The sequence below is a fragment of the Syngnathus acus genome, chromosome 16 (assembly GCF_901709675.1).
Source record: "Syngnathus acus chromosome 16, fSynAcu1.2, whole genome shotgun sequence".
Lineage (NCBI taxonomy): Eukaryota > Metazoa > Chordata > Actinopteri > Syngnathiformes > Syngnathidae > Syngnathus > Syngnathus acus.
Genome location: NC_051101.1, coordinates 7061262 through 7076219, shown reverse-complemented (window position 1 = coordinate 7076219; position 14958 = coordinate 7061262). Strand labels below are relative to the sequence as shown.

The following is a 14958-nucleotide window of genomic DNA, read 5'->3' as shown; positions in this document are numbered from 1 at the left end:
TAATTTGTCTATCGTTTACAACGCTGCGGCCAATAGGGGGCAATACAGATTTGAAAAGCCTTTTGACCAGGGGAATAAAATCTGAGGAAGAAGAAGCGACGGAAGAAGTTGTGCTGTGCATCCGGTAGTGGCACATGTGCGTCGCATCTACACGCTCAAGAACTGGTAAAGAAGACAGAAATTTTGAGTGTTGACTCAGCTGTTTAAAACAGACCGAGATATGAGGCCAGGTAAAGAAAATAACATTGTTTTTTGTAACTTGTTGTCCGTTGTTTAAATCGCAATTTTTCAATCGCTATCCCAATTCGCGAAGTTACACGTGGCCCCGACTCTTCGCAAAGCTAACGAGACGATACAAACGTTACAGTAAAACGTTTAAATCCGTCTATAGTTTTGTTTACGACGGTGCACTGTCCTTTATAAACTATATACGATGCACCGTATTTGATAAACTATATGAATTGATTGCCGCGATACAAATAACTGCTCATCCGCCATAATGACTTCACTCACGTGTTGCACAGTTTATGAACATCGAACAGCCAAATACACAATGTCAAATATACTATCTTAAAAAAACAAAACTAAAAACACGGATATACGTGTCAATCTGATGCAGCTAAACAGAAATACAATAAATGTAATTTTCTTTGTATCTTCATCGAGCGATGTAAATAGTTAGAGCCATATATTTAACTGCATTCTTAACTACATGTAAAGACAGCTCTGATACAATTAACAGATTTGAAACAAATCTTACGTCTCTTTTTTTATTAATTTATAACGTTTTAGTTTAACTGATGAAACATGTGCGTGTACATATGTTTAAGTCGATTTTGTTTATATGGTTATTGGTCATTGATCATATGTAAGTGTTAACTGTTGCAGTTTTGAAATACAATCTCAATACACGTGTGTGATTTCTGCTGATATTCCACGGTCTGTGCTCCTTCTAAAGGATTCAGTCCCCGAGGAGGTCGTGGAGGATTTGGTGGTGGTGGAGGATTTGGTGGCGGTGGAGGATTTGGTGGCCGTGGAGGATTTGGTGGCCGTGGAGGATTTGGTGGCCGTGGAGGATCCGGTGACCGTGGAGGCCGTGGAGGATTCGGTGATCGTGGAGGCCGTGGAGGATTCGGTGATCGTGGAGGCCGTGGAGGAAGAGGTAAGACTTTGAGGAATTTGAGATTCCAACATGTAGGGAAATGGACAGTTGCCTTTTTTTGTCTGCTTTCTTAAATCAGTTAAAATTAAATGTGAATCCAGATATTGAAGAGTCTACAAATGTGATTATTCTATTACACTTAAAACAAACTTTTCATGGGCCTTATTAAGGGATGCAACGTTTACATTCACTTTCAGTTGGTTCACTGCAAAACACATTTGTTTGTTTCTGTGCAATAGTAACTAATTGTAACTACAACTTGATGTGAGAGATGTAACTTTGTTTCCCAAGGTGGATTCAGGTCTCCAGAAGGAGGAGGATTCAGGGGCCGGGGAGGAGGCAGAGGTACCCCGAGAGGAAGGGGTGGACGAGGAGGCTTTGGAGGAGGAAGGAAAGTCTTGGTGGAGCCACATAGACATGAAGGTGATTCTTTTTTTTATTTTTGTATTCTACTTCTAAATAGCTGGCTATCCATGTTAATTTGTCCAATCACCTACAGTATAAACCACAATAGTCAACAACATGGCGGTGAGGTTTTTTTTTCCCTTTAAAAAAAGCAATATATCTCTTTATCCCAGTGTAAAATCAATGTACAGTAAACACCCCACTATAGCGGAGCAGTGAATAAAATGTAATGATCACATCAGAAAAGAAATGTTTTAGGTCTGCGTGCTAAATATCGCAATAATATTGATATTGCTATATTCAATTATAAATGTGCGCCAATTATGTCAAAATGGTCAAGTATTTTAAATTTGTCATGTATTGCCCTTAAAAGTAATTTCTTTCAGATTATTTGCTTCATGCAACGACTCTCATAACCTCTTACGTTAATATTTTCCCCTTAGGATATCCTGTTTCAGAAAGAGCACAAACGGCAGCATGTTTTTTAAGCAAATAATGGTAGCGAGGATATAAAAAAGAAATCACGTGTTCATTTACAAGTCATAAACTACAGGCAGGGTGCAGAACAATACAGTGATTCCCGCATATTAGCAGTTCGTTATTCACAGAATCACTGTTCGTCATTTATTTTGTTTAGTTTTTTGGGGTGGGAACCATCTCCAGGTATTAGTTACTTCAGACCCGGTTGCCCTTCGCGTTACTCGGTAGCCAAGAAATAGCTGTTTCAAAAATATTGATGACCCCCTCAATGATGCTAACTCATTTGTCTCCCTAGGAGTGTTCATCTGCAGGGGGAAGGAGGATGCTCTGGTAACCAAGAACATGGTAGTAGGAGAATCTGTTTATGGAGAGAAGAGGATGAGTGTTGAGGTGAGTCTGACGTGCGTTGTTTCCACTGCTGTTGCAGTATCGTAATCTGCGTTACTACTTCTGCATCGTTTGTTTTTTCTCTTCTTTAGGAAGGAGAAACCAAGATTGAATACAGAGCATGGAATCCATTCCGTTCGAAGCTGGCCGCAGCCATCTTAGGCGGAGTTGACCAGATCCACATAAAACCTGGAACAAAAGTCATGTACCTGGGGGCTGCCTCTGGTACAACAGTATCTCACGTCTCTGATATTGTTGGTCCGGTGAGTGCTATCTCTCTATCGTTGCCACAACATGCATGTCAAAGTTTAGCTTTACATGTGAATAAAGTAAAATAAAATCCTATTTCGATGCGGATGTAATTACCACATGTTATGAACATACAACAAATTGTGTTGCAGGAGGGCCTGGTGTATGCTGTAGAGTTCTCTCACAGATCAGGTCGTGATCTTCTCAATGTGGCAAAGAAACGCACAAATATCATTCCCATCATTGAAGATGCTCGTCACCCACACAAGTACAGAATGTTGGTTGGTAAGTGTGTATAGGTAAAGTCTTTTTGATGGGGCAGTTGGAATAGATATTTTTAAATTGTTGTCAAATTGTGATTATTTAAATTTTGCTTAAATTGCATCCCTCTTGCTATATGCACTTGAGGCTGACTATTCAGTTGTGTGCACCCCTGGTTGTGTGGTTTTTATTAAGAAAAATGTGTAACGTTATCTTTGAGGATTCTTACATTTCGCACAGTGATATCTACAAGATTGTAAAATATGCTCTGTTCCTATTCAGGCATGGTGGATGTAATTTTTGCTGATGTTGCGCAGCCAGACCAGACTAGGATTGTTGCTTTGAATGCTCACAACTTCCTGAAGAATGGAGGACATTTTGTCATCTCTATTAAGGTATACTGATGACCGCCTACAGTCCTTCTCAACAGTGAAAAGGTTATGTTGTTTCTCATGAGATAGATGAAAAGAAAATCTATTAAACATTAAGTTAGCTAGAATTTTCAAACTATATTGAAAAGCTATGTGTATGATACCTACTCACTTACCCAACTCTAGCGCTTAAAGAACTTTCAAAATATGAAAGTTGAAATATGAAGGTCTGGGAAAGACTCGCACTGCTTTTGAGTTTTAAATTTGTCAAACACAACATACACCCTGTCTAATATTTATATTCCGTCTTTATGTGAACAGGCTAACTGTATAGACTCGACAGCTGCACCAGAGGCTGTGTTTGCCTCTGAAGTGAAGAAGATGACTTCGGAGAATATGAAACCACAGGAACAGCTCACACTGGAGCCTTATGAAAGAGACCATGCTGTGGTAGTGGGCATCTACAGGTACATGACCAGCATAGTGCTTCTCCTTTAAGTACTTTGCAGATGGTAGGATAATTAACATTACTGCAGCCTTTTTTTTCCCCCTATTGGGTTTAACAGCTCCATCTGGTGGACCAACCTTAAAGCTAAACTGTCTCATCAAATATGTAGGGGAAAATACAGTATTTGCAAGTCCACAAATTATGCTCTCACCATATGGTTTAATTGTTACTCATCTCTTCATATGGTGGCATTCTGCTCAGATTTGTGTCCTTTTTAAATTAGCGTTGTCCTGATAGGGTTTAAAAAGTTCAATTCATGATATTTCTATTAATGTAGAAGTACATAGACTTGCATAAAGACTGCAAAGGCATGCATTAAAACATAAGTAGAAATTTTCTTTTTTTCCATTTTGTCCACTATGACAAACATTGAATTCATGCTTTTATACCTGAAGCAGTCTTTTTTTTTTTTTTTTTTTTTTTTTTTTTTTTATTGTGATCAAAATAATACCCATGAAAGTCTAATTGGAGCAAACTGCAACCTTGATTTTGAGCTAATATTGAAGTTAATGTGAAATAAACATTCAAATGAGATAGGGCTGGGCAATGTGACTGAAAAGTATTTACACTAGCAAGAAAATGTGAAGCCCTTGCAATTATGTGGATTTCTGCATAACCTGGCCATCAAATGTGATGAGTATCATCCAAGTCACAATGATGGATACTGATGTTTGGACATATTGTTATGTTTATATGACCTAAAACGGTTGTCACGTACCATATTCATTATTCATGCCAGTTTACTACTGTAGGCAGAGCTGAACAGCTGTTTCAATATGGCTCTCAAATTTCTCTTTACTGTCCAGTTTTTAATGTTGCATTTTTTTCTGTCCTTCCTCAGACCTCCACCAAAACAGAAGAAATAAGATGTTGGCGCCCAAGAGCAGCTGTATCATGTTCAATATGTTTGATGCTTTTCTGTCAATTTTGGCTGTTGGCTTTTCACGTCATCACTGCGCAACAACTCAACTTTCAAGACGTGCTACAAAACATTTGGGCCCAGTACACTTTGGTGGCCCACTGGTGTAAAATTAGGTGATCTGAATATAGCTGTATTGCACACTTACAAATACACATGAGTCTATTTGTACTCCGTTTGGGATTGAAAAATTGCGTTGAGCCCAGCTTGTACCCCACTTTTTTTTTTTTTTTTTAAAGTATGTCTTGTATCTTTTCTTAATATACTTTTTATTCTAATCATTTGTTTTCTTTTGGTCCCATGCTTCTGATCCCACAAAACATGTTGGGTACAACCAGGTATATATAAAGTTGATTTCTAAATAACTATGGACTGTCAAACGTGGCAGCTTGTGAAGCCCTTTCAAACTTAAGTCTCACCAGTCAGGGTGGTGCAGTCATTAGCCATGTAGAAAACACAAGGAGGCTAGACATTTAATTTTTATAGCATTTCTAATCAGATGTCAAGTAACTCATAGGAGGGAACAAACTTGAAGCAGTTGCTTGTGTAATCGCTTTTGATTTAGTTTGTGGATCTGATGAAAGATCTTTGCCTGTGTAAGGGACATGTACCTTTCACACTGTAAATAAAGCGTGCTTTCATGTAGTGGAATGTTGCAGTGGAGTATTCCAATGCAAATATATTTGGTCGCCCAGTTGATGGAGTAACAGAAGACGTCCATCAAAATCGTGTCTTAATGTTCCCTTGTCGTCATCTCCGCACAGCCGCGACAACAAAATCGAAGGCCACGACGTCACTGTTTTGGGACGATACTGACGACGTGTTGATTGGTTTGAAATTGCAATTTGCTGCATGAACCAGCCGGGCTTTTAATCTCTTCCAAACTTTTTCAAACACTAGTATTTAAGCTACCATGACACTTTTCCAAATGATTTTGAAAATTAGAGACATTTGCCCAAGACTAAAAATATTTTCTTGGAGTCCTGCAACTATCCGACGTGGATTTGTTTTGGCAGCCATTTTGTGGGAAATTTCTCTGGAACGCGCGGGACCGTGCTCGCTTGGCATCGGGAGTGCGCCCCCAATGCAGCCCCTCTCCTTCGACTGATATTAACATCACGGAGGGGCTGTCCAGCCTACTGCTAGCGTTAGCCGCGCTTACCAAAATTAAGGGAAGTTTTTCCTCAATTTTTGCTTTTATGATTAACCAGTCCATCGGCTAGCCCTCAAAGGCGAAGCAGCCTGCAGTGTGCAGGCTGTCTTCCACTTTAATTCCAATGTCACTGTTTTATTAGCTAGCGTGTCAGCTAATAGCTACCCAGTGTTAGCATTTCACTTAAGTCAAAAGCTAACAGAGTTGCTGTACCAAGTGCTTTTTGCTGTGATAGTGGAATGATTTAATCGTACGCGTTCAATGAGAAACCGGCCAAGAAGATTACATGGAGAAACTAGCAGGATAGGGGTTCGAGGTGTCCGTGGTTGAGGCGGTGGGCTGCTCACCTCCCCTAAGGCACGGCTAAATGAGTTGCGCCGGTTAACAGCCCCCCCCCTCCGACAGCGCTCCATTCGATCTCCGAAGAAGAAGAATTAGCCGGAAATCAATATCATCGGGATTTATAGTTAGTTTATTCTATCGTGAATTGGGATTTCTCTGGTGGAAGACGGGCGACTGGGGAGGGGGACTCTGCTCTTGTGGACGGAGGGAGAGTGGGGTTCCGAAGATGGCTGCTACGCGGAACTTGGTTCGACACACCGCCTGAGGTAAGCAGTCGCCGGTCTCCTCTTTCTTTTGATCATACACCTGCATGAAACTTGGGTTGATAGGTTCTTAATCGCGTGTGAATCTTTGTGCACGGGGCTTGACGATCAATGTGGGGTCTTATCAGCAATCGGTAGCATAACGTTAGTGGTCTCTGTCAGCCGGCCTCTTGTCATCTCTGTCACCGCTCATCAGAAGGGTCACGTTCAGCGGAAAATGGGCTGGCTGCGATACAACAGATTGCTTCGGACTATATAACTGGTTAACTACCCGGACTTGACAGTCTCGCATAACCACGGAACCAGAGACGCGTAATATGATGAATGACTGTCACCCAGATTTCACGTCATGCGGAGTCCTCTAAGATTAGCTTTATTAACACCGCCTCCATGCCGTTAATTGTAAGACTTTCTAATGGCTAACCTACTGGTGAGTGGTCTGAGCAAGTGCTTATAGTCGTAAATACTCTGATTGAACCGCCCGTGCGTGTGCGTGTCTGTATGCGTGTGTGTGTCCAGGCAAGTTTCAGTAATAGTGATACAGCGACCTGCCTCAAGTTGTAGCGCACGACACCAGACGTGGAAGAGGTTGCCGGCAGAACAAATCGGAGGCAGAGATGTGGAATTGTGCATTTTGTCGCCTTAATACGACTAACACTGATGCTTAAATGGCATACAATATTATTTTTTATTTTTTTTTACGCCGGTTGATGTGTCACGTATGAGCCACACGGCTCCCCGGCTGTCCTCTGTAGATCCGCAGCATTACATCTGCCATGGCAGCTAATGCTAGTCGCTAGCCTAGCAACCGCATCAGCTCCAGCCCCTACCCTGCCCTGGAGTAGAGCCGGGAGATGGTTACTCCTTGTACTTGTTGGAAGATTGCTTGTATTGGTTATTCCTGATGCTCACTGAGATTTCTTAGCACATTTTTTTTTCCTGGCCATTGCAAGATGCAGCAATACATATTCATTTGCGTATTCTCAACTAACCCAATTTCTTTTTTGACCAGTCTTGCCTAGCTCATCCCGATTCATTTTATTGCACCCATGTTTATTATCATGGGGAGTGAGGGATTCACTTTTCACACTGATCTACATGCAGTGTATTTCCAAGTTGCATGCATTACACTACATGAAGAAATACACTACGTGTTACAGAAGGGAGAGATGTCAGGAGTGACTGAGTTAAGTTCACGAGGTCTGGTGCCTTGCTTACAGATCACATTGACGCTTCTCAGGAAGCTGAGAAGCAACAGCTTTTTCTAATTGTCCATATTTGTTTGGGTTGGGATATGAACTTCCTGAATTGCATCCGAAGATGTGATTCCTTCAAAAGTCTAGAGTCATCGGAGCACAAACCGATATGTTCAGTTAAAAATCTGAAATTTTGGGCAGAAAATTTCACATCTGAGTGCCTCTTCTGTATGTAGACAGGATTGGGGTTGTGTTTGTGCCACACTCTGCTGTAATATTGCACGTCAGTTTGAGTTTACCACGCAAAGTTTGTCTTTTGATCACAAATTATAATGTAACTTGAGTCCTGATATGAATGGCACTGTACAGTGCAACCTTTTTGGTCAAATGCGGTCATCAATTAAATCAACCTGATTTGTTCCAGGGACAGACTGTTGCCATAGTATTTTATTAAGGACATTATTGGGACATTTTTGTACCCTCTATGATTATTTTCCCCATAGTTAAAAAAAACCTAGCCACCAAGAATAATAAATCATCCAACTCTGTAATGATAAACACATAATGGGAAAGTGGTGTGTCATATTTGTGCCTCATTTTAATGTTATGTGTCACACAACTTTGGTGCAGTCATCAGTTTTTTAGTTGGCTTTTTTTCTGCTCTCAAATAAAATGAGACAAAGCAACTACAGAAGACCATAGCAGTTCACTGTTGTTTGATTGTCATGCTCGCTTTCATTTTTCACACAGCTAAACAGTGTGTCTGTGATAAGTAAAAATTCAAATTTGAAAAATTACCTGAATGCAGGATTCACTTTGTGCTATTATCAAATGATACAACATTCAATTACACTTGTTCACGTGTGTCAAAACAACCTCACCTCAAAGGGCGTTCAGAGCATATGCATTGTGAATCTGATTTAGGAACGCAAAAGGAAATAATGGCAGTCTGACGGTATGCTCAACTCTGCTTAAACTTGGTTGCAACACCTTTAGCTTCTATTAAACCAGTATTTTGGGGGTAGGAGACTATCAGTGTGGCACATGTGGCAATATTTGCCACTCCTCTTTGCAAAAATGCCCCAAATCTGTCAAATTGCGAGGGCATCTCCGATGCACAGGCCTCTTCAAAGCACCCCTGGGATGTTTGATCAGGTTCAGGTCTGAACTTTGGCAGAGCCATTCCAACCTAAAACTTTTTTTTTTTTCCTGGTGAAGCCATTGTTTTGTTGAATTGGATGTGTGCCATTTTTAATTTCCTCCACCTTGACCAAGTCCTCAAGGCAAAAAAAAAAGCATTCCTCAATCACAATGTTGCCCCCACCATGCTTCACTCACTGTAGGTGTGGTGTTCTTTTAGGAATGACCAGTGTTGTTTTCTCAAACGAACTTTTGGAATTACAACCAACAAGTTCTACCTTGGTTTCAATCGACCATAAGACATTTTAGCCGTGTTTCCATTATAGGCTCCAGAAAGGCCTGACACCTCATCCCCTAGACTAGCTTTGCCGAGCCTGGCCTCCGTTGCTTTTCCCATTACAACAGGTAGCATTCAATTGAGGCAATTGTTCTGCCATAAAATTATAAAAAATGTAACCACATAGCAGCTAAAATATAGTAAGTAAAGTAGTTTTACAACAATGCTTAACCATAAATATGATTCCATGTGCCAACAGATGAAACAGTGAAGTTTGGGGGTGAACATTTTTGCAAGTCGCACTTATTGCTTGACAGGTGCGTTCACTTATGAGCGAGGTCATACTGAATGGAGACTTCCGTCTTATTTACTCCTTGGCCGGGCTTGCTGTTGTCACCCTCCGGCGTCCGAAACTCTCTGGTGAGCAGTGCGATACAAGCATCACTATTTCATTCATTGGTATATATGAAATTGCTGTCGCGGGCGGTGAGTTTCTGACCTAAGCCTTCATTGGGTATTTTTGTTTAATGGTATTCACATCTAGATGTGTTAAACAACTCAGGACAGAGCACATTTAGATTAGAGCCATCCACTTTTTAAGTTAGCAAAAGTACTGGAAGAGGTATTATTAAAAAACTTTAAAAACTATATATATATATAAAAAAAAAAAAAGTTTTAGCTAGAAATGTTTTGTGCATTAACAATTCTTGTGTATTTTAAAATAGACCCCAAAACTGTGCACTATGAAAATTATACTATGATTCCTATGAAATGTAACTTTACATGATCAGGATTTTTTTGGTACAGATCACGAGTTCAAAAAAAAAAAAAAGCCAGTCACCCATCTGATCACAAGAAGGCGCAAATGTCTATTTCAATAGCTTATTCATTAACTGCACATAACTGTGCACTGTTTATGGAGTATCATAACAAAAGCACAATTATTTGATCGTTTGAAGACCTCATTTAATTGAAAATTGTCCAAATCTTTGGAATTTGAACCTCTCAACAGTAAATATTCTCAGATCTTAGTAGTCCTCCATGACAGCAGACTGATTGTCTTTGTGTTTTTTCAAAATAAGATATTTGGGCACATCTGCTTTTACTTTGGAAAATGATGATCAACCTTTTTGCCAATTTACTGACGAGTTAAAGAATGAACTGAGAACTGATTCATAACACTGGTCAACAGCAAATTTTAATCAGGAATGGCTTCAAGTGTCCAAACTATATTTTTGATGCGGATTTCAAAAACGTCTTTAATTTTTTAAAATTAACTTTGACCTAAAGTATAAAAACCTGCACATATTTTACCAATCATTATACTTTAGAGCACGAACTTTAAAAAAACATAGTAATACATTCAGCCCTACTCCTGCTACAATTTTATAGCATTCAACAGGTGTTGCTTGGGGAGAACCCTTCCAATATTTGTTTCCTTTTTATTTCTTTTAATTTGTTTTAGGTAACGAGTAAAATTGTTACATATGGCAAATTGTATTTATTTCTTTACTCAATGTAATTTGAGTATTCATTTTATTTCCATACTGGTACAGGCAAGACTGTCCAGTGACTATAGTTGTTGAATTTACTATAAAGAACTCATCAGGTGTAGTACAAACACTGTGGTGTCAGTGTATGAGTCTCAAGATAAAGTAAACCACATAAACAGTCAACTCGTCAACTACTTTGTCACGTGATGCTTTTTTTAAGTGGGGTCAGCTTCTCATCTTGCATGACTTCCTTTGACTCACTGCAAATCTGTCAATCTGTCTTTCTGTGGTGGTAATTTGGGCAAGTGGGATGTTTCATGGAGCCCCTCCACCTGTCCTTACTGGGACTCTATTTGTGGGTCTCCCGCTGAACAAGTTTCTTGCCAGGCAACAGGCAAGTCTGTCTGTCTGTCTGTCTGTCTGTCGCTCTCTCTCAAACTCACTTTCTCACACGCACTCTCACTCTGTGCACCGCGGCTATAAGACTAAAACTAGTCTGTAAGGCAGTAAGATGTCAAGATCAATAGATTGTTAGTTGTTGATAACTTTTTCAATTCGTAATTCATCTGTATGTGTTACATCAATATCTGAGGCCAGTTGTCTGTTGGCATTGAGACTCTTTATATGACCCATCCATGTCAGAACATTTTTCCCACATTGTTGCGTTAGCCAATGTCAAATGAGGGAGATTTTTTTTAAATTGATCATTTTAAAATATAAATGATTCAAATGATCTGGTATTATTGTCCTTTATTGTACACCGTTCTCATTTACCTGTGATACATAACATTGTAAAACAAATATTTTGGTAATTTAGTTTAGTGAGTTAGGCCAAAGCAGTATTTCCAGTTGGCTGGATGCACTATTTATTTTGGTTGTATGGATGGCAGCATGTAGTCATAGTGCTTAGCTCGTATGCCTCACAGTTTTGATATTCTTGGGTTCCAATCGCTGCTTGTTCTTCTTTTGCTTGTGTCAGTTATCGCTGGGTATCGTTAACTCCTCTCACATTTGAGGTTAATTGAAAACACTAAGAAGTCACTGATCGTGTAGGGTAAACTTGCCTGACTTGTATGCGGGCAGCTTGGGATCAATTATCACTCAGTGGCAGTGTGCATGTCGGTTCCAATGGTTGTTTGTCTCTATCTATGCCCTGCAACTGGCTGGCCACCAGTTTCGGGTGTAGTCTGCCTTTTGCCCGATGTCAGCTGGGACAGGCTCCAGCAACCTCCGTTGAAAATGGGTGGGCGGATGTTTTTAAATGTCCAGAATTGTTTATCAGTTCAGCTCCCCAACAAGCTGTTCTGATGAATTATTCTGACCTGAAACCACTTCATTATATATTTTGTTGTCTTTGCAAGGAATGGCTAGTTTGAGCCTCCTTTTGCCTTCGGGCTCACTCCGTTTTTTGGTGGAATTAATCAACAAGGAAAAATATGAATCAAATACAGTATTTAAATCCATGTTGACATGATACCATCACAACGGCAGTAAGGGTGCTTGAACCTGTAGTAGGGTTTCTCAGTTTTTACAAACCACTCAACCAATTTGAAACAATCTATAGTTACACTAGCAAAGTACAAAAATGCATCACAACAACGGTCGTGTGAGTCACTCTTCACTTATCGGTCACCAGAAATAAAGACACCATTGCCTCTGCAGTAATCAAATGAAAAATATAAATTAATAGATAACATCATTGTAGACAAAATTAAGTGTTTGACAAAGCACAAATGAAAATACAGCAGAAAAAACAGACAATAATAAAAAAAAAAAAACAGCAATATGAATCAGAATTTCCTCATGTTATTATTTTTCAATGTAGAAGCTGTAGTCTTCTTTCTCCCTTTCCCCAATTAGGAAAGTTAGTGGCAATATTTAGTTATGTATTTTAATACTTTATAATAATGTGATTTCACTTATATATATATATATATATTGTATTATTTATTATAACCACATTGGTTAAAAAAGTAAGTATAACTTAGTTTTGGGGCTGCAACAGATTAATTGCATTTCCATACATTTGAGTGGGAAAAATTATGTCTGTAACTTAAGGTTCTACTGCATAGCTTCATTATCTGCAAATGAATTTGATAATTACTTCGGCAAGCTTAATTTTTACCCAACAGCTTGCATCTGTAGCCCATTTTCTTTTCTCATAAAAAGTTCCACCATGTAAAAAGGACAGTTTCATGGCCTTTAAAGTGGCGCTCCCTCTAGTATTTCAAAATGTCTTGCGCAAGTTGGCAACTTGTTGGTGTTTGAATTAACATCGAAAAAAAGAAGCCGAATTGCAGCAGTTGTATTTTTTTGCGGGAACCAATGCACTTGAGTTGCGAGCTGCACCCCATGGGCTGTTATGTGATTACAGAATGTCATTCCCATGCAGTTACAAGAAACATTATAGCCTACTAGTAATATTAAGTTAGTAAGTTAGTTAGTGCTCGTAGTATTATGTAATATTAAGTTGAAAATACAAGTACACATTCATATGTGCATTCAAAAAATATATTGAATGAAAAGATTTCCAAATTTAGTGAGCGGTCAACTTCTAGTATTTTTGAACTGATATGATGAATTCACCTTTTTATACAAAGATTTGTGCCGACTCATTTGGCTTCTTCGAGAAGCATAATATTCATCTACTTTCTGGGAAAAGTTACTAAATATAGTAACATAAATTCTAACATTCATTACAAAATAACGACCTATTTTTTGTTGTTTCTTTGGGGGGGTGACATTTTTTAAAACGTGAACTGAATCGCATTTCAGTTCAGTTTTAGCATTAAATTAAAATTTTGGTCAGAGAGCTTCTACATTATACATTATATACAATCATAGAAAGCTTTGCGCAGATAATATTGCTGCGAAATAGCTGTATCATGGTTGGTGATGTAATAAATGTTGTTCTCTCGCTTTATTCGAAACTGGTCATCCTAATCAATGAGTAAAGTATGCTTTACATATTAGTATCATGACTAACTAGCTAATTGTTCATGCATAGGTGCAGAGCACCCCAAACTCTTGCATCCAAGGCGGAAACCCCTGAGGCCTTTAACTCGTCCTATATTTGATTCCTCAATGCCTGTGTCATACCTCCTTGGTTTTGTTTTTGTCTCTCTGGCACCGCCAAGTGCTGAGAAAGAGGATGATATATCCGCATGTAAAGTGCTCCTCCACTCCGCTCTGAAAGCACCCTGCAGTAGCAGCATGGTAATTCCGCTCCTCTATCTTTCCTCTGCATCGTGTTTACCTAGCAACAAGCATCACCCGCTGCTGGCCATCCCATTGGTCATTTGAAAACGCACCGGGGACCAATGGCAGAGCTGTTGCCATGGTACAGCGTATAGTTGCCGGGTGGAAATTTGCTGCAAGGCACGTGAGTGTCAGAGTCTGCTTGCCTCCTCACAGTACTGTTGTAATCTCTGCTGTCTGACCGTTAGTACAGATGAACATAATTTAGTGGAAGCCACTCAATCTTTTAGGGAAGAAAAATATACATTCTTCATATTTATTTATATATATATATATATATATATATTTGTGTATTTGGTATTATAATAGACCCCCCCCCCCAAAAAAAACAACGAAGCAGTACAAATCAAGCATTATGACTGCATTGTCCTTAATTCAATATGCTAGAAGTATACTTTTAGATTGCATTTATTTTTTTTCAAGCCATGAGCATTGTCTTATATATTCTATTTTTTCCCACATACATAAAACCCTCTATATTAGCATATAACCACAGTGTTCTGTACAACTGTAAATTGTTGAAAAATAAAATCGGAAGATTATGATACTATTGAATTATTGGTACCGAACAAGAGAAACATTATCATTCATTACTGCCCATGTGATATTTTCATTTGAAGTAACTGTAATTATCTCTATCTGAAATGTACCGGTATAAAGTATCTATCTAGAACAAGTTTTAAAAGATGTTATTTAACCCCCCCCCCCCCATATCCTTTATTTGAAATATTAACTATCTAATAATTGAACGAATAAATGATATTTTTTACATTCTAGGTATAAATGACTATTTGTCATCCTAATTTGGCAGTTTTTAAAATTAAAATACTACTTAAGCTACGAAACAAATTATTTTATAGTTACGCATCCTTATTGTTAATTATGAGTAGTGTTTTTATTTCATTATTGTCTGCCATGCAATTGACTGGCAACCAGTCGAGTATGTATCCCGTCATTTGCACTAATTCAGCTGGGATAGTCTCCAGCTCCATTAGCCATGTGTTTGTGCCATGGCATGATAAAAAACAATCCCACACGTGGACACCTGTTGCTTATCTGGTAGTAGTTTTGGAATGGCAAGCCCATGTGAAAAC

The 14958-nt window shown here is 39.0% G+C and overlaps 2 protein-coding genes across 5 annotated transcripts in view; both read left to right on the top strand.

Annotated features, from left to right (window-relative positions):
- Nucleotides 1-76: 76 nt before the first annotated feature.
- Nucleotides 77-5393, top strand: fbl (fibrillarin). 4 transcript variants are annotated; one of them, XM_037273835.1, is made up of 10 exons: nt 77-230; nt 959-991; nt 1028-1135; nt 1454-1585; nt 2343-2437; nt 2527-2697; nt 2836-2968; nt 3227-3339; nt 3637-3782; nt 4665-5393. In XM_037273835.1, the coding sequence occupies exons 1-10, from the start codon at nt 221-223 to the stop codon at nt 4687-4689; spliced, it is 966 nt and encodes a 321-aa protein (XP_037129730.1). In that variant the 5' UTR covers nt 77-220; the 3' UTR covers nt 4690-5393. The 4 variants fall into 4 exon arrangements, with proteins under 4 accessions (XP_037129730.1, XP_037129728.1, XP_037129729.1 ...); XM_037273834.1 differs by having other exon boundaries at nt 78-230; nt 1028-1162; XM_037273833.1 differs by having other exon boundaries at nt 959-1135.
- Nucleotides 5394-5788: 395 nt separating this feature from the next.
- The window catches only part of dyrk1b (dual-specificity tyrosine-(Y)-phosphorylation regulated kinase 1B), a 31716-nt gene continuing 22546 nt past the window's right edge, over nt 5789-14958 (top strand). Inside the window, exon 1 of the mRNA XM_037273824.1 lies at nt 5789-6503. The gene's annotated coding sequence lies outside the window, so the exon portion shown is untranslated. The remainder of the gene's footprint in view (nt 6504-14958) is intronic.

What these genes read in the sequence shown, in the direction of transcription:
- fbl (XM_037273832.1), top strand. An exon ending in CAAGTACAGAATGTTGGTTG is followed by an intron (nt 2,969 to 3,226) that starts GTAAGTGTGTAT and finishes GTTCCTATTCAG; the next exon opens with GCATGGTGGATGTAATTTTT. An exon ending in ATTTTGTCATCTCTATTAAG is followed by an intron (nt 3,340 to 3,636) that starts GTATACTGATGA and finishes TTATGTGAACAG; the next exon opens with GCTAACTGTATAGACTCGAC.